Source organism: Harpegnathos saltator, unplaced genomic scaffold (assembly GCF_003227715.2).
Source record: "Harpegnathos saltator strain DR-91 unplaced genomic scaffold, Hsal_v8.6 scaffold401, whole genome shotgun sequence".
Taxonomy (NCBI): Eukaryota; Metazoa; Arthropoda; class Insecta; order Hymenoptera; family Formicidae; genus Harpegnathos; species Harpegnathos saltator.
The window spans coordinates 187,244-205,041 of NW_020230208.1; the positions used below are offsets into that span (position 1 = coordinate 187,244).

The following is a 17,798-nucleotide window of genomic DNA, read 5'->3' on the forward strand; positions in this document are numbered from 1 at the left end:
AGTCGCGGTCGCTTTCGAAATCCGCGTCTGCGACGATCGAATAGTAAGAGCCGATAGAATTTCACTTAAGCCCGGAGAAACTGAGAACGCGGAAAATGCAGCGACGCGAATTGCGCGCGGGCGCGGGCGCGCACGCGAGATCAGAACCGCGAAGAGACAGCCGATTGTGTGCGTCGGAATTACACGATTCGCCGAGTCGAGTCGAGTCGAGTCGAGTCGAGTCGGAGTCGAGTGCAAATTTAATCTCCGCGATTTAACCTTTCGCTCGCGGCGCGCGTCGTGCGCCGCCGTCTATATTTCGAGATTACCGTTCAATAAAATAAGAGTCTTCTATAATTGCGACGCGCGCCGGGAAACTTTGTTTCAACTGCGAGTAAAACTGCGGCTGAAAGCCGCAGACGACGACGCAGCGAGTCCGCGCGACGAGGGGGAGTCTGGAGAGCGATTTTCGCTCTCCGCTCCTGTTCTTTGTAAACAATTTACACGAAGTCACGTCGCGATCGAAAATTTCTGTCGCTCGTGTAATATGCTGTAACGCGTCCGCGGCATGAGGAACGATCAATCTGCGGATAATTGACAGTGCAAAGACGGGGCCTGTACAAGCGTACGTGAAATACACATGCGACTGTGAGTTGTCATCGCCGACAACAGGTGCGATATTTTATTCTCATTGTCGCGTCACCGTCATAACGAGGTAATCGGGGATCGGTCGATTTCTGCTTTCGACAGCAATTACTACGGAGCGTACACGTCCGCTAAGCGTCTGTGAAATTCCCGTTATATAATACTTCTGATCGATTAGCAGAATTTCAAACAATATCACCGACGCGAGCGTCCTGCACGCCGCGAGCTTCATCGATTAAACTGGAAGAGCGCGTCACCAGCTATCGATTTCAAAATTCCAATATCGCACAACTCCGGCTCATCCTGCGCTCCTCTTCTTCCCTCTCCTCTCTCGCTCTTCCTCCGTTCATCTCCCGTCAGCTTTGCCCGTCTTCGTCCGCGTTACGTTTCTATACCTCGAATTTCCCTCTTTCTCCGCGCGCAGCACAGAGAGCTATTTCTCCCGCGGACGAGAATGAACGGCCGCCATTTCGCGGCGATGCTGGTGGTGCCAGAGTTGAAACGAGAGGCGAGACGCTGAGCGTCGTTCCAAAGAGGGATGGAGAGCCAAAGGATGGAAAACCGGGGTGCCAGGGGGGGGTGAGAGAGAGAGAGAGAGAGAGAGACATTGAGCAGGAGATACGGGGGATTTAAACGCCAAATTCAGGACCGAGCCACCACCCACTTCCTCCCTCCTGCCCCTCTCGAGCTCCCCTCTCGACGAGTTTTACGTCACTCGATATATGCACGCGAGTTTATACCGGCGAGCCGGTAATTCCGGCACGGGGCAAGAGTTTCATGTGAGCTACTCCCTGGGACCCAGGGAAGGGTAGCGAGGAGACGCAGCCGAGCACAACGCGCCGGCCAGAGGGAGATAGCGAGAGGGGGGAAAGCGCAACGAGAGAGAAGAGAGAGAGAAGAGAGAGTGAAAAGGGGGCGAGGTTGACGGGAGGGAGAGAGAGAGAGAGAGAGAGGAGCGCGGGGGATGACGGAGGCGAGAGAGTGCGAGGTATCTGCCTTAGGAATTTCTGAAACGTCACTCGCGCGCGTAACTCCGCGGCCGTTTCGAAGGAAATTTAAGTTTCATGGGATCGAGGTGGTACCTGCCTGCGAGCGAGCTGGTATACGTAAACGGTCGTTCGTATGCGCGCCGAACGAGCAGACGGATGTGCATGTATGCGGTGTGGAGCTACATACGTCCGTCCGTCCGTCCGTCCGTCTGTACGTTCCTAGTTGCGAGAGAGCCCCGGCTGAGGCCCGGAAGAGGAGGAGGTGGCGGCGGTGGAGGTGCAGCAGCAGCAGTAGCAGCAGCAGTAGCAGCAGCAGTAGCAGCAGCAGCAGCAGCGGCGGCAGCAGCAGAGTAAGAAGAGGAGGAAGAGGAGGAGGAGGTGGAAGAGGAGGAGGAGGAGGAGGAAGCGGTTTGCGCGCCGCGTCGCGCACGACACGCGGTTATTAAAAATGAGTGGCCGCGTAAGCGTGAGCGCGCACGGCGCAAAAATTGTACGCGCACTCCATTTGAATAATGCCCGGCTCGGAATCGCGCCGAGACAGAATGAGTTAAACCGCGCGGGCGTGTTTCTTTCTCTTTCTTTCTCTTGCCGGTGTTCTCTCGCGGGTTCGCGCTACTTACTCGGCGAGATCGAGTAAATAGTCGGTCGCGCGCGGTGTGGGCGGCGAAACTACGAAAATAAGGATCGAGAGAGAGAGAGAGAGAGAGAGCGAGAACGCGAGGGAGGCATGCTTTAGTTTGCATTTTGCGTCGCGCGGATCTCTTGTCTCGCTCGCTCGCTAGCGGACGAGGAAATTACGATCCACCTCCATTCTGGCGGCGTCGCGGCGCTGAAATTGTGTCTTGGAATAAGTTATCACGGTGACTCCAATTTCTGCGTCGCTGAATTATCTTGCCGAGCGCGAACCGCCTCGATATAACTCTCGCTCTCGCGGATCGATCACTCGCGCGTCATCTCAAGCACGGCGCGCAATCAGAAGGAACCGAAACTAACGTGTATCGCGCTCGCGAAAATACGGAAGTGATCGACTCGGCGAACGCAGCAAAGAGCCGCACCGCGCTCTTTGTCACTTCTGGATGCGACGTGAGTCGGACTCGACGTGAAATATACGCGAAACGTCGTAAACGCGCGCGAGTCGAACGACGAAGACAACAAGTACCGTCGCGATATTCCCCGATGCTGGAAAAACAACGAAACGCGAATTCCTTCATCGCGATCCGTCATCTCCCGCTGCAATCGCGCGAAGCGGGCGAACGAGCGTCCGGGGAACACGAGCGGAATTAAAATGCGATCAACGAAATCGGCTTCATTCAAATGGCAGCAGCAAATTAGTTACCGCACGTTGCATGTTACTGGCAGAAAGAACACGCGCGCAACGACCGTGTAAACAAATGTTATGCAAAAATGTTAGGCGAGTGGAGCAATGCCGCGCCGGTCGGCCGGTCGGGCAGAGGAGGAGGGGCGGCGGGAATGTCGAATCGCGGCAATACGCATGGACAATCCTCCGGCCGCATCGGTCCATCTGTGTGTGTGTGTGTGTGTGTGTTTATCCGACGAGTGATTACATGCATGCGTCTCGCACCACGGCGGGGGAAAAGCTCATCTACGCGTGTATGCGCGCGTACACGCGCGTATACCGCTCGCATGCGCGCTCACGCGCGAGAGCCGCTCCGCTGATAAAACTTTCAATTGCATTTCTCTCGCGAAAACGTGATAATTTTCATACGGCGGTGCTCTCGCCACCTTCGCTCGCGGCCAACTCGATGGTTATTACACGCGCTTGTCGTTCGCGTTTGTACAAGGAAAAAGAATAAAAAATGCAAGAGCGAGCGAGCGAGCGAGAGGGAGAGACACGAAGGAAAGAGGGAAAAAAATATCGCGCTGCTGAAAGGTCTGTCGCAAAAGCGGCAGCTCATAGCGTAACTTTTAATTACATTTATCTACCGGAGATGACGCGTTCCGCCCTTTTTATTCCGCGGTTACTCTCGCCGGCCGAGCCTGAGAGTGCTCCGACACTCAATTACAAAGATACACGCGCCCATCCGCCTCTCTCGCGGCTCGCTCTCCTCTTCTCCCCCCCCCTCTCTCTCTCTCTCTCTCTATATATATATATATATACATATATATGCCTCCATCCATCTATCGCCGGCCTTTTACACGTGTGTAAACGCGGCCACTTGAAAGCCGCGTACTGTTTTACGCGCGAATCGCTCGGCGAAATCGTGCGTACGCGCATCCATCATGTCGAATTTGGCACTGTTTTGCGGATGGAGCACGTAGCGTATCTTGCCTCTCTGCTGGGATGAAAATTTATCGACTACTTCTCCCCGCGAATACTCGAGATCCGCGAGATACGAGAATATTAACACATCGTAAGCCTCGAATTCGTAAATTCCGGTTCAAATCAGGCTGGCTCTCTCGGCGAATCCAGCGCGAATTCGGAGCCGGCCGAATGTCGGTCAAGCGCGCGAGCGAGATTAATCGCATGCCTCTCTCTCTCTCTCTCTCTCTCCCTCCCTTTTTCCTTCCCGTTTCCTCGTCCACCCTTGACACTCGGATCCGCGGCGATTCTTCGCAACGTTTCCGGCAAACGGCTCGAAAACGGCTAATTGACAGTCTGAACCTACTACGCGCGCGCGCGCGCGTACGTGACGGAGTAGCGCGAATGAACGCGAGAAAGAGGGAACAGCCGTGACAGCCGCGAGCGAGAGAGGAAGGGAAACAACCCTCGTGCGCGTAGAACACGTCCGTTCGCGGTCTCGTTATTACGTTTCGCGGTTGTCCGTGCTGGTTCGGCGATGACAAAACATCGACATAATGCGCTCACGAGCACGCGCGCGCGCGCGCGCAGCCTGGCTGGCAGGCAGGTGCACGCGTGCGTGCACGCCGCGGAAATTGGTCTGTCAATAGCGTCGCCCTTTTGAACGCTGACAAAACACAGCTTAGCCAGCGGGATTAAATGTCGCGTCAGTCGCGCGATCCAAATTTTCTATTGGCCACCTCCGTCGACTTGAAAAGCTTTTGTCGCCGGAGAGTCCGGTGGGGGGGGGGGGGAGAGGGCTGCCAATTAACCGGATCTCAATGATACACCGCTGTTTTCGAGGGCTCTGCTGTTGCGTACTGTTGTCGCCGCTTTTCTCGCGTGCAAACAGAGCTCGCGAATTCGCCGATATTATACCAGGTATGTAAATATGAAATCGGAATTTTTGTATAGAAAATACACGTTTATTGTATGAAAATGATAAAAAATATTTTATTCGAAGTATTGCCCATCGCTAGCTATACATTTTTCCCACCTGTCTGACAATTTGTGGATGCCACGGCAAAAAAACTGTTGCTCTTTTGAGGCAAACCAGTCATCGAGCCCTTTTCGTACATTTTCGTAAGAAGTGAAGCGTTGCTCAGCAAGTGCGCGTCCCATCGATGCAAATAAATAGTAATCGGACGGAGCCAAGTCTGGTGAGTAAGCCGCATGCGGCAGTATTTCCCAACTAAACGCCTCAATCGTTTCCTTCACCAGTTTTGCTGTGTGTGATGGTGCATTATCATGAAACAAAATCACTTTGTTGCCTTTTTTGATATTCTGGTCGTTTTTCGCGCAAAACTTGATTCAAATCGATCATTTGTTGTCGGTAGCGTTCAGTATGAACGGTTTCGCCAGCTTTTAGCAGCTCATAATAGATCACACCCTTCTGATCCCACCAAACACAGAGCATTGTCTTCCGTCCATAGCGATTTGGCCTTGCAGTCGATGTCGATGGTTCGCCTGGAATTACCTGGATGATCTTTTACGTTTAGGATTCTCAAAATATATCCACTTTTCATCGCCAGTCACAATTCGATGGAGAAATGACTTTCTTTTGTACCTGGCGAGCAGCATTTCGCAAGTGGTTTTTCGGTTTTCCTGCTGTCTTTCATTCAGTTCATGTGGAACCCATTTTCCCATCTTCTGGATCTTTCCCATGGTTTTCGCAAACGTACGGAGACGGCTTCTCGTGTCACATTTAATTGATCCGCGATTTGTTGTTGCGTTTGAGCGTCATCCTCATCCAACAATGCTTGCAATTCGCTGTCTTCAAAGTTTTTCGGTGGTCTTCCACGTTCTTCGTTTCTCACGTCAAAATCGCCACGTTCGAATTTTTTAAACCACTCAAAGCACTGTGATTTACCAAGAGCATGCTCAGCCGTAAGCTTCGACAAGCATTCGATGCGATTCTGCGGCAGCTTTCTTCAAATGCTAACAGAAAATCAATGCTGTCCGCAAATCGTAGCTTCCAGACACAAAATTCGACATGTTCAATGCTATTACAAACTATGCTGTTGTATGAAACTTGTATTGTTGTGAGTTGAAAATCTTTGTCAGATGTCAAGAAATGGAAATGGCGCCAATGACGCGGTTTGACGGTAACTACATTGACAGCTAGATGACAGGGTCATCTATGGACAAATTCCGGTTTCATATTTACAAACCTGGTAAAGCACCGAACGTGCTGTTTACGCCACTTGCGCGTTCTTGGCAATTCGCCGTTTCATTGGTTGACGGATGCGTTCGCAGGTTTGTTACATGTGGGGCGAGAATCACTTGTCACCGGTGATGATGATCATTTACATCTCGCCTCTGTGGTGCGATTCTGTAACTCGTTATTGGAGTTAACGAAACTGACGTTAATTCTAACTCGAGAGAACACGAACGTTCTCCCGAGGAATTGCAATGCGACATAAATCGGTAATAGTGACAGCAGTTGATTGATAACACAACGCGAGCGCGGTGAAGTGGTTTCGCGGTGTCTCTCATCGAAAAATTTCACGTCGCAGTCTGTATCCGAATTGGTAAAAGGTGAGGTGCAAGAAAGCACCACGACTGCCGGAGACACCTTTATTAAACGTCACTCCGTTTCCCCAGATTAAACGAATGATGACCGTGTATACGAAAACTTACGAATTAATAGCAACCTCGGGGCAAATTAATAAATAGCGACCGCAGCACCTGCGTCGGGTCTGGCGTTGTCGGCCGTTGAAATTTTGATCAAGCGACTTATGGCGTGCCCGGGCCGTTATGGAACATCGAAGGCACCGCTTAATCCTAAGAAGCGTCATAAGCGGATTGGCTCGTGCCGGTTGGAAAGAGAAAACGAAATTTCCGACTACATCGACCTCGCTCTTTCAACAGCTGAGCGCCGCTGTCGGCGCGGCGGGCTTGAAGCGCGCGTGAAATACCTCTCGGCGAGCAGGCTAACTGTCAGGAATAATACGGCGAGAAGAAAGCGGCTGGCGCCGCCCGCCGCGTTTCAAACGTATTTCCGTAATCAATATAATTTCGCGAGACGAGTTTCTTCTCATCGCCGCGGACGATAAGAGATTCCCGTCACACGTTGTCACGATATCTCTGCCGGTCAGAAAGGAAACGTAAATCGCCGGGAAAAAGCAACGGCTTTTTCGTCGCGAGTCACCCGCGACGAGACGGAAATCACGTGCGAGTCGCCGACGACGGATGTTAATCGCAAACGCAGGGACGGAGCGAGAGAGAAAGAAAGAGACGCGAGGCAGCCGTCGAGTAACGACGCGATTAAAATTCCACCCGCGCGGCAAAAACCGCACGAGGTGCGAAAATCGTGCAGCTTGTCGCCAAAGGGTGGCCCCGTACGTATAATTAAGACCTTTTCACTCCAGTTCCAGTTTCCCGTTGCATCTCGCACCACCGTACCGCATCACCGCGGCTCGCCGATGTGCGAGACGCGAGCTGGAGATGAAGACAAATCTGACCGGAATAAACACTTCGGTAATGGACTTTCTATCCGTCTATGCGCGCCCCTTTTTTTCGCCAGGATTTTGTAGGTCAGTATCACTCTGACCGCGACGCTACGTGTGCGTCCCGGCGTCTCGAAAGCACCAAAGCGAGACCACCACCGTCGGGGAATTTCATTTCGCGAAGAGAGAGAGAGAGAGAGAGAGAGAGAGAGAGAGAGAGATTCGCGCTCGTAACGAGCGGCTTGCGACAATCGCCGTCGTCCTTAAATTTTCATCGGTAAACGCCGCAAAAGATGACGCGCAATCTGGCGCTTTCGGCTGGGATAAATGCGCGAAAATGCACACAACAGTAAATATTAAAAAATTATTAATGTAAAAAATACAGTAGACACGAGACTGCGACGAGACGACGAGTCCGTCGTCTCAACGGTTGATTTTGCCACCATTGTCGACTTCCCCGACAAAACGAGCCCTTGCCCAACCCATAGCAATGACGACGATGACGACAATGATGATTTCGACAGATCACGAGAGATCACGAGAGATGAACATTGCGGCTGTCCGACATGAATCGGCGCAGCCGGCGATTATGAACGCTGACGCGATCCGCGCGGCGGGACTCATGTAAATTTCAGCAAGATTTTCGAGCGAATATTTCGCGCCGTCGCGCTGCGCCGGGATAATTCGCTGATAGCTAATGGCCGTCCCCGCCCGGACCCGGCCGGAGAGAGCGCGGTGCGCGTGCAACGCGAATTTTATCCCGTATACCTGCATATTGCCGCGCAGCGCGGCGAAACGCGCGAGTGCGTCTCGTGCGCGGGCGCGGCGAGAGGAAAAAGGAGAGAAATTAACAAATAGCGCCTCGTCGTCGCGGAAAGCGAGCATCGAGCACGACGTCAAGTCGGACCGTTACCGTGTCGTCTGTTCGTCGTAACGCGACACTCCCTCGTCTTGCTCGTCAAAAACGCAGCACACCGATGCCGCGCACGACAGCGAGTGGTTTGATGCGGTTTAATTAAAACGCCGAATAACAACGCTGACCGGAGGAAGATGGCCGCGACGCGACGGGACGCTACGGATTGAAGCAATTTTTCGAGGTGGACGTAACGAATGACCGACTTAATGTACATACGGGGGGTCGCTTTGCGAAAGCCTCGCTTCGACGGGACGTACGCAATATTGATCGTCAAACACGGCAAAAGTGAAGTAAACAGATAAATGAAAATGAGGGACAATTGCTCGATCAACCGAACGGCGGGGCTCGCTATTAAATGACATTCAGCCGACGATATATCGCGCACAGTATAGCCCCTCCTCCCTCTCTATCTCTCTCTCTCTCTCTCTCTCTCTTTTTCTCTCACACGCTCCCTCCCTCCAGCATCCTCTCTCCTTCCCTCGCGCATAGCGAGCACCGCGGATTCTCGTTTCCGCGATGACGCGTGTACGGAGAACGGTTCCCCGGGTGGAACCCAGGACGGGCGGGTGGGTCATGTGTCTAGCGTGCAATTTGCATGCTATCGCTTTCTTCCTCTCGCGCGACGCGCGCAAAGGTCGCCCCTAAATATCCCCGTAGCACGCAACTCGGCACCCCCGGAGTACACCCCCCCCCCCGTTTCGAGAAACACCGCGTACATGCACCTGTATACATGCGCGCGCGACCCGATGTGTTTCGCTGCAACTTCTCTGCCGCTTCTCGCTTCGGCAAAATACTCGCGCGACTCTCGGTTTTGCGTCGCTCCGGGCTCTTTTTACGCAGGAGGGAGAAAGAGGTAGAATCGTCGGAAAAATAAAGAGCGGCTCCCTCGTTTCCGCGTGAAAAAGGGGTCTCTCGAGCGCGGGAGCGCCGATCGTTATCGTCGCGCGCTCGGAAAATTCAGAAGTCGCGCGCGAATTAGCATGGCATTCAATTAGAGAAAAAGAAGGGAAAAGAGAGAGAGAGAGAGAGAGAGAGAGAGAGAGAGGAGGAGAGAGAAAGAGAGTCCTACTCTCCTACCTTGCCTCTCTTCACGTGATGACTCGAGGGGAAAATTCGATAAGAATCCGACATCTTCGCCGTCGTCGGCGGTTGAAACGCGACTTACGGCTGCTCGACGGACGCGTTTTCCAAGGCGACTCGAAAGCGCGACGTCTATTGTCTTCGGCCGAGCGTCGGAGAGCGTCGCGTGCGGAACGTGTCAAAAGTCTGCGACGCGCGCGTCTCGCGTCGAACTTGTTCCTCCTCCACCTCCTCCTCGGCGGAGTAGAAAGCGAGCGATTCGGTAGTTGATTACACGACGGACGCGTCGGACTCGAGATCCTATCCTTGAAACCGAAATAATTGGAACTGGAGAGCCGGCGCAGTGAAAGCAGTGCGAGATGAATATGTAATGAACGCGCGCTCACGGTTGACGTTTGTCTATAGAAATCGCGCTCGCGATCGATCGGTTCTCGGCCAAATCTCACGGCGCGGCGGCGGGCCGAGTCTCGGTGTCGAGCAGTATGATGTATTCTTCCGATAAATCTCGCGTTTCCCCGAGAGGATTACACGCGTTTCCTCTCGCGCGAGCAACGTCATGGGCGCTTGTTAACGGTGCTTTAATGCGACCGCGCATTATCGCGCATTGGCGAACGCAGATCGAAGCTCAACAAATCCGCGAACGCGGTGTAACGGCGAATGTTCGCGGGAAAAACGAGCGAGATGGAAAGAGAGGGAATGATCTGGACCGCGTCCAAACGTAATCAGAAACTATCGTCGTCGTCGGCTGGGCTCGCGTCGCGCGCTCGCCAAAGTACCGCGCGCCAAAAGTACGAAGCGATCGTCCAGAGCCGAGGGAGCTCATATCGACCGGCCGTTTTCCGTCGCGCGGAAACCGACGGCCAACGGCTCTCCGCCGTTCCTGCGAGATGCAGCGCGAACGGCTCCGCCGTGATTCTCCACGTTGCGACACGGATGCAGATTACGTGACAGTGAACGAGAGCAATCGTACAAAATGAACTGCCACTCGAGATATAAATCGGAGCGCGCAGGATTGCGGCGGAGCGTCGAGCCAGGATTACAATCGCACTCGGCGCGGATCTGTTTTGGCACCTCGGGCGATTGCCTTCCCAGGCTTTCTAGCCGGATCGACCTTGAACTTGGCGTGCTCTTCGTCCAAGTGTCGAACGATCGTGAACGTGAGCTCGAAGTCGCCCACGACGAACGCCCAATCGCGACTGTCGAGCCAGCCAAATCGCGGTCGCGGGCCGGCCTTCGCCGAAAATGACAGTCCGCGCAATCCTCGGAATTCGCTGATGAAATCTCGAGAATGCTCTGGTCATATTCAGAACAATATTGCGCGTGACGAAGACGAGAATAATTCGAGCTCATGGAGAGTTGAAGGCAAAGGAAGGGAGGCACAGACAGAGAGACAGAGAGAGAGAGGAAAGAACTCGGAGACGTCGACAAAGACGTCGCAATGCGCGCGACAAACTGATCGCGAAGCTCTTTTATTTAACGGAAACGTTTGATTAACGTTCGAAGGAGGAAACCAAGTTTCGCGCTCGAACTAGCGCGAGTTGCGCGTATGCCCTCCTCTTTCTCTCTCCCGCTCCATTTCTCTGTCTAAAACAAGGGGGGGTGGTTAGCGCGACGTGTGCCAACGCGCGTTAACAATGCGCGGGATATTAAGTGGAAAGGAGCTTTTAATATGCAACGTCGTGTCTTTTATGAAACGAGAGAAAGTCGGTAAAATATTTTCCTCGCGCAGATCAGGTGGAAACAACACCGGAGTGACGCGACGCGGCGGAGCACAACGGAGGTTAAAATTTGATGCAACCTCGCCTAGGTTACACGTGAGAAGTCGAGCGCTTTCGAAACAAAAGCGCCGCTCTGTGACGTAAGCAATTGCGAGCGAGCAAGCGCGTGCCGCGCTGACTTCGCGAACCTCCTTGCCCCTCCCCCCTCGCGGATGCATTGTACAGCGTTGATGAGGTGAATTGTAATAATCATGCAACAGTTGTATATACAAAGCCACTCTGAGAATAACAGCCGCAGGTAAAAATAACGAGCGAGAGCGAGAGAGAGAGAGAGAGAGAGAGCCGAGAAAGAGAAGAGAAAGAGAAAGAGAAGCCGAGCGAGAGAAAGAAACGAGCCGTGAAATCTCGAAACCGCCGTTCCTGAAGAAGAAAAAAAATCCCGCGCTATCAAGGTGTGATCGCGTTCCGAGTGGAAGCATTCGAGAAACTCGCTCGCTCCCTGTTTCTCTCTTTTTTTTTCAGTTTCTATGTGAAACATAAACCTCGTCGGATCGGGTGTACCGCGCGATGATAACGCATGATTAGGCAGCGCGCTGTGTAAGTAGCGAGGCTCTCGCGTAATAACGCGAGAACCGGCGTTGCGCGCCGCGTACTCGTCGTACACGCCCTTTCGCAGAGGCGACTAGGTCGCCAGCTGGTAAACCGGCAACTTGCAAGTATCGTCGTCGTCGACGTCGTCGGGGAGAGACGACACGAGACTGCCTCGCGCTTTTCCCCTTCGTCCTTCGTCGCGCTCGCTCTCTCGCATGGCGTTTCAAAACGGAAGAGACAAAGAGCTCGAAGTCGCGAAACAATGAGGCCTGATATCGCTCGGTTGAACTAGCTCTCTTCTCTTTCTCTCTCTCTCTCTCTCTCTCTCTCTCTCTCTCTCTCTCTCTCTCTCTCTCTCTCTCTCTCTCTCTCTCTCTCTCTCTCTCGCGTTTTCACGCTACCAGTGTCGCCGTCGCCGTCGCCATCGTCAACGACGACGACGACGACTACTACGACTACAACGACGTCCCCGTGTTGTTGTGCGTACATCGGGACGTTTATCTAACGGCGTACAATTATCGTCCCTGAAGAACTCAGCCACACCAGACAGTCTCTTTTTCCCGCCTTATAGAATCCACGTTTTAGCGCTCAGGGGGCGACGCGAGCACTCGCTCGCTCGTGACCGGGATGTAATTAATCCTCGACGCGTTAGCCACGAGCGCTGAAGATGAATGCGCGGAAAGATGTCGCGCGCGTCTTCTTATGAAGACGCCGCGAGAGGACGAGTGGAATTTCGCTCTTGTTTACGCGATATAAAAGCGCGACATAATGCAGATCCGCCAGGCTCCTCCGCCTTGCTCCCGTCGAGTTTTCGGTATTTTAGATTCTCTCTCGCACGCGCGCGCCTTAGGCGGCCGACAAAACTTTCACGGGCGCGACGACGTCGACAACGACGTGGCGGAAACTACCGAAATTCCGACGGATTATATAAGGTCGCCTTAATTGTTCGAGTGCGTGTGCTCGTTATGTGCCAGAGATGTGCGAGAAACCGCTTCCGTGTTGGTGAAAAACGTACGGACGTTTGCGAAGGGACGATTAAATTCGGCCGGCCGCGGCCGAACGCTTTTCGTTACGAATGGAAATTCCTGTTTAATTTGAGCAAGAGCCGCGGCTGAAAAAATAACGCCGATAACGGCCGTATCACGGCGGTCCGCCGACATAATTGTCGTGCGCGGAGCTGTTGCCCTCATCTCCGTCGAAAGCTCGCTCCATCTACCCTTCCCCCCACGTCCCTGCCGCTTTTCTCATTTCCCGGCTAATTTTGCGTCCGCGCCATCGTTACATGTCGATAGGAGCGAAGTCGCGCCGAGCGCTACGCGAATTATGACACATTCGCGAAACGGCGCGCCAATTACGAGACGCGAGGCATCTCCCGCGCATTCGGTTTTTAATGATCTGCTGCGAAAGAATGGGATCTCTTTCTCCACGCAAAAAGTTCAAGTGTTGCATTCACACAGACAGACTACTCTCGCGCGCCTTCTTAAACCGCGCTCTTAGACATTCTTATTCCCCCAAACGTCGTATCCCTCTCTCTCTCTCTCTCTCTCTCTCTCTCTCTCTCTGTCTCTCTCTCTCTCTCTCTCTCTCTCTCTCTCTCTCTCTCTCTCTCTCTCTCTCTCTCTCTCTCTCTCTCTCTCTCTCTCTCTCTCTCTCTCTGTCTCTCCTCTCCTCTCTCCTCTCTCTCTCTCACTCTCTCTCCCTCTCCCCCTCCCCTCCCTCTCCACTCTCTATATACCCCCCTCTCTCTACCTCTCCCTCTCCCTCCGTCCCTCCCTCCCCTCCCTCTCCCTCTCCCCTTTCTCTCCCTCCCCTACCTCCTCTATTCCCCTCCCGCTCTCTCTCTCCATCCCCCTCTCCCCCTCTCTCTCCCACCCCTCTCTCCCCTCTCCCTCCCACCCCTCTCTCCCCCTCTCCCTCTCTCCCCTCTCTCCCTCCCTCCCTCCCTCCCTCTCTTTCTCCGGACTGGATACAACGGTTGCGCAAATCTAACCGCAAGATCTAAACGCTCCGAGGCGCATGAGGATATCCCGCGAGATAATCTCGACCACTCTCTCTTTCTCTACGGTACAAAAATCCCCGGATCGTTCCGACTCGTTCGAAGATCGTCGCGAATTCAGGAGCCCGCGCTCCCTCCTCTCGCGACAGTTTTTTGGTGCGTAATCGTAATTGAGATCCACTTCAGAAAAAAAAAGAAAAAAAAAAGAAAAAAGAAAAAGGGAATGGCTGTCGCGGGGAGGGTAATCAGCTTGATCAGAAGCAGACAATTACGCGTAATTATAGCGGCGCCGTGCAATTTCTCTTTCGATCCGACGCGGCGCTCTTTACGAAGTAACGCGCCGTTTAATGCCCGAGGAGCGCGAGTTAACGCGCGAGCGATAAAACCGAAGTTGAACGGCGCGCGCAGCTACGCCCAGACAAGAATAAGAGACGAGCCTCTTCTTCCTCTCTCCTCTCCTCAAGGCGCCATCCTGTGCGTCCCGGACGTTATCTTAATATTTTGTGCAAGAGGCAATGAAACTTAAACGGTCGCGGTAGACTCGGCGGTGTACTTTACGAGAGATAGCGCGGGAGGAACTTGGCTCTCCTTCACGCACACCGCTCATGTGCGCTTCCTCTCCCCCCCCTCCCCCCAGCCGATGAAATACGGCGGAACGATACTAAATCTCACGCGCGTTTGGGGTAATTAGTATTTGCTCATTCTGATGTCGCGCCCAGTCAGCCAGGACTCGCGGCGTCTCACGTCGATCTCGTTTCGGCGCGAGAGCAATAAAGCGATAAAGATTCTCGACGGAGAATCGGCCTCATTCTCCGGCGGGAGTCCCGCGAGCTCCGCGAATTGGACTTTGACGCGGAACCTGTCGGGTACCGTTTCGTCATCGTGGACGGAAGAGACACGGCTGAAGTGGCCGACGAAACTTCGCGCGAGACACTCGCCGTGACCCGCAAAAAAATGGAACGTCAAGATTGTCATCGTCGAACGGCCCAGCGCGCTCGTCTCATCGCATTTATAAACACGTTAATTATGACGATCGATGCGAAGGAGAATCGCAAATATGTTTAGCGCGCGTAGTTGGAGCGATCAGACAGCAAGTTTCGCGCGCGCCGAAGGGCACTTCATCGCTCTCTCTCTCTCTCTCTCTCTCTCTCTCTCTCTCTCTCTCTCTCTCTCTCTCTCTCTCTCCTCTCTCTCTCTCTCTCTCTCTCTCTCGATTAACGATCCGATCGTTTTCGAGATTTCGGCTCAAGTCGTCTCGCCCGCGCGCGCTCTCGCTTCGCTCGCGAGTCGGTCACTGTCTCGAACGTGAAACGACCGCTGTCTTTCCTTCTTCCTTCCCACCACGGGCGAAAGGCGAAGGCAGGCAGCGACGGGCAAAAGCAAAAGTCAACGTACGTACGTACGCTCAGTTCCGCTCCGGGACGGCGAAGGTACTACCGACGGCGTGGCATCGAAAGGAGTCAGTTTCCGCGTGGTCTTCGGCGCGTCAGTCACGCCAGGTGCTATTTTGCCCGCCGCTACCTGCTCGCCGCGCGTGTCCATCCTTGCGAGAATAAACACGGGCGCAAGGTGCAAGGTGTGACGTATTATAAACGAGAAAGGGGGGAGAAAGAGATGCGGCCGCTGTTCCGCAATGTTCCGCGCGGCCAAGTCGCGGTACTCTCGCTGGGTGAGTAGTACGAGAATCCGCGAGAATTCGCGCGCGACGCTTCTCCGACGGCGTTATTAGTTGTTGCGGCAAGTTGCGAATCGGCGAATTCACGCTCCGATAGGCAGCCCAAGTCCAACTACGCGACTCGATTTTCGCGGCGAAGCGACGCGACGCCGCCAAAGACGTGACGTGAAAATCGAGCCGACAACGCGCGGCTCCTCTATCGAGGAGAAAACTCACGGATACGCGGCGATTGTACGTACATATAATCGATCGGCGGCGACCCTCCCGACGAATCACATCGCGACCAAGTTACAAGGGAGAATCTGGGGAGAAGTCTGATCGTTAACCCCCTTCACATGAGACGAAATTTGGAAAATTTCCTGATCGCTCGGCAAGGTTCACCTTCGATGCTAATCACGTTGCGAGCACGAGAAATCGCGGAAAATGTTTTGCGGGAGCACCGTCGAAGCTCGCGTGTGTCTCGCTTGTCGATGTCGCTGCCATTATAACGATCGTCAAGAGATGCATTCTCGATGCGGAATGCACGCCCGCCTGGTGTAAAGCGCATCCCACGGCGGTGTAAACACGCGCGCGCTCCCCGACACGTGCCGAGGTCCCCGGGGAATCTCTCCGGAGAATCGAGGGTAACTGGTTAGCACCGACTACGGTCTATATATCCGTTTCTCCGCAGCTCGGAGAGCCGCAAACACGGCGGAACCGTATCTCCGGTTGACGTCAGGCGTATCGTCCCCTCACCACCGTCGCCGTCGCCGTCGCCGTCGCCGACGCTGCTGCTGCTGTTGCTGCTGCTGCCGATGACGACGACGACGACGACGACGACGACGACGACGACGACGACGACATCGGTGGCGGTGGCGGCAGCGGCAGCGGCAGCGTCGGAACACCACGGGGAAATCAAGCGTTCTCCGCTTTTATTTGCATAAAATGATGGGACTGACCACGTCACGTTCGAAACGTCGGCCTCGCTGATTTTCCCTGCGAATTTCATTATTCCCCAGCACACCTCGCCCGTACGATCGTACGACCGTCCGCCGTCCGTCCGCTTACTGCCCGTGTCGCGGCACTTCGATTCCGCGGGAACAACACGCGGCGACGATCATTAAGCCGGATGCAAATGGGAAAACGCGCCAAGAAATTCCCGCCGCGAACCTCTCTCTCTCTCTCTCTTTCTCTCTCGTCGTCTCTGTCTGTTCTCTCTTGTCGAGTGTTCTCCCGAGCCACGAGGAGAAAAAATGTCGACGTACGACCGAGAGGAAAGTCGCAGTCGCGACAACATTCTCGTCATTTTCCCGGACACGTCGCGAAGCTGACGGCGATTATTTCCCACGTCCCAGTCGAAGAGAAGAAGTTTAGCAGACCTTCGGGGAACCCGAGCATCGCTGCAACTCGCGGATATTGCTCCAACGCACGGTCGAATCAAACGAGCGTTCCGGAGCGTGGCAAGGATGTCAAGGCAACCGGTTTACGGCCGTATGCGTTTTTTCGCTCGCCGTTCGCTCCGCGCGCGATTCGCGCCAATTTCGTGTGAATCTCGCGCGTTCCCGTTTTTCTACCTCTTTCTCGTCCGAGCGACGCGACGTCTCGCGAAATGCAAAACAGCCGAATCGCGGATTCATTCGCCGCGCGCGCTCGGATATTTTTAATTCGCGCACGCGCGCGCGCGCAGGTGGTACGCGAGAATGGAGGAAAAAATCGCTTTTGCAGTGATTGTAATCGTGACAGTGGCGAGCGGAGCGGAGCGGAGCGGAGCGGAGCGATACGTACGTACGTACGTACGTGCCTGTACAAACATTATCGGGCCGATGGCTCGGAATCCGGCCGGCACTATCATCCGGTTGCTATCCCAACCGAGCAGCACTTAATCCCGGCAAATATAGTCGGAATTCCGCAGCATTGTTGCGCGCATACGACGAGCAGATTTGAATATTACCGTTGCGCATCGTCATACTAATCGCCGCTCTCTGTCGCTCGGCTATACTGCGATTAATTATCGGCTGAGCGCGCGTAATCCACACAGATCGCGATCGCGAGCGCGAGCGAGAGAAACTTGGGACAAAATCAATTTTCGTCGGGATCTTCCAAATCCTTTCTGCTAGAAGCGTTATTCGCTAATCGTCGCTCCCGACGACCATATTTCCGCTCCCGACGATCGGGAACGTCATCGTGTAAATCCCACTAAATATTAACGTCGCGCGGACGCGCGCAGCTCTGGACTGGATTTTAGCGTAATGGCTGAATCCCATTTCTCCCTCCCATTTCTTTTTTCGCTTTCCGCTGTCGAAAATCGAAACTTTTCAGTTTCGCTCTGATCGAGTCATGTCGAGCAAGAGAAAGGAAAAGTAAGGCAGACAGACAGACACACACACACACACACAGAGAGAGAGAGAGAGAGAGAGAGAGAGAGAGAAGGGGGGGAGAGAAGGAGACAGAAAAAGAGAGGAAAGACGGTCGGAGAGAGTAG

At 53.9% G+C, this 17,798-nt stretch overlaps 2 protein-coding genes across 4 annotated transcripts in view; one reads left to right on the forward strand and one right to left on the reverse strand.

The window, feature by feature from the left end:
* qin (tudor domain-containing protein qin) overlaps positions 1 to 17,798 on the reverse strand; it is a 200,104-nt gene that overhangs the window by 135,776 nt on the left and 46,530 nt on the right. The window lies entirely within an intron of this gene.
* Positions 14,856 to 17,798, forward strand: part of LOC105185694 (uncharacterized) — a 47,015-nt gene continuing 44,072 nt past the window's right edge. Inside the window, exon 1 of the mRNA XM_011145383.3 lies at positions 14,856 to 15,331. Within this exon, the coding sequence (XP_011143685.1) occupies positions 15,277 to 15,331 (55 nt within the window). The 5' untranslated portion in view covers positions 14,856 to 15,276. The remainder of the gene's footprint in view (positions 15,332 to 17,798) is intronic.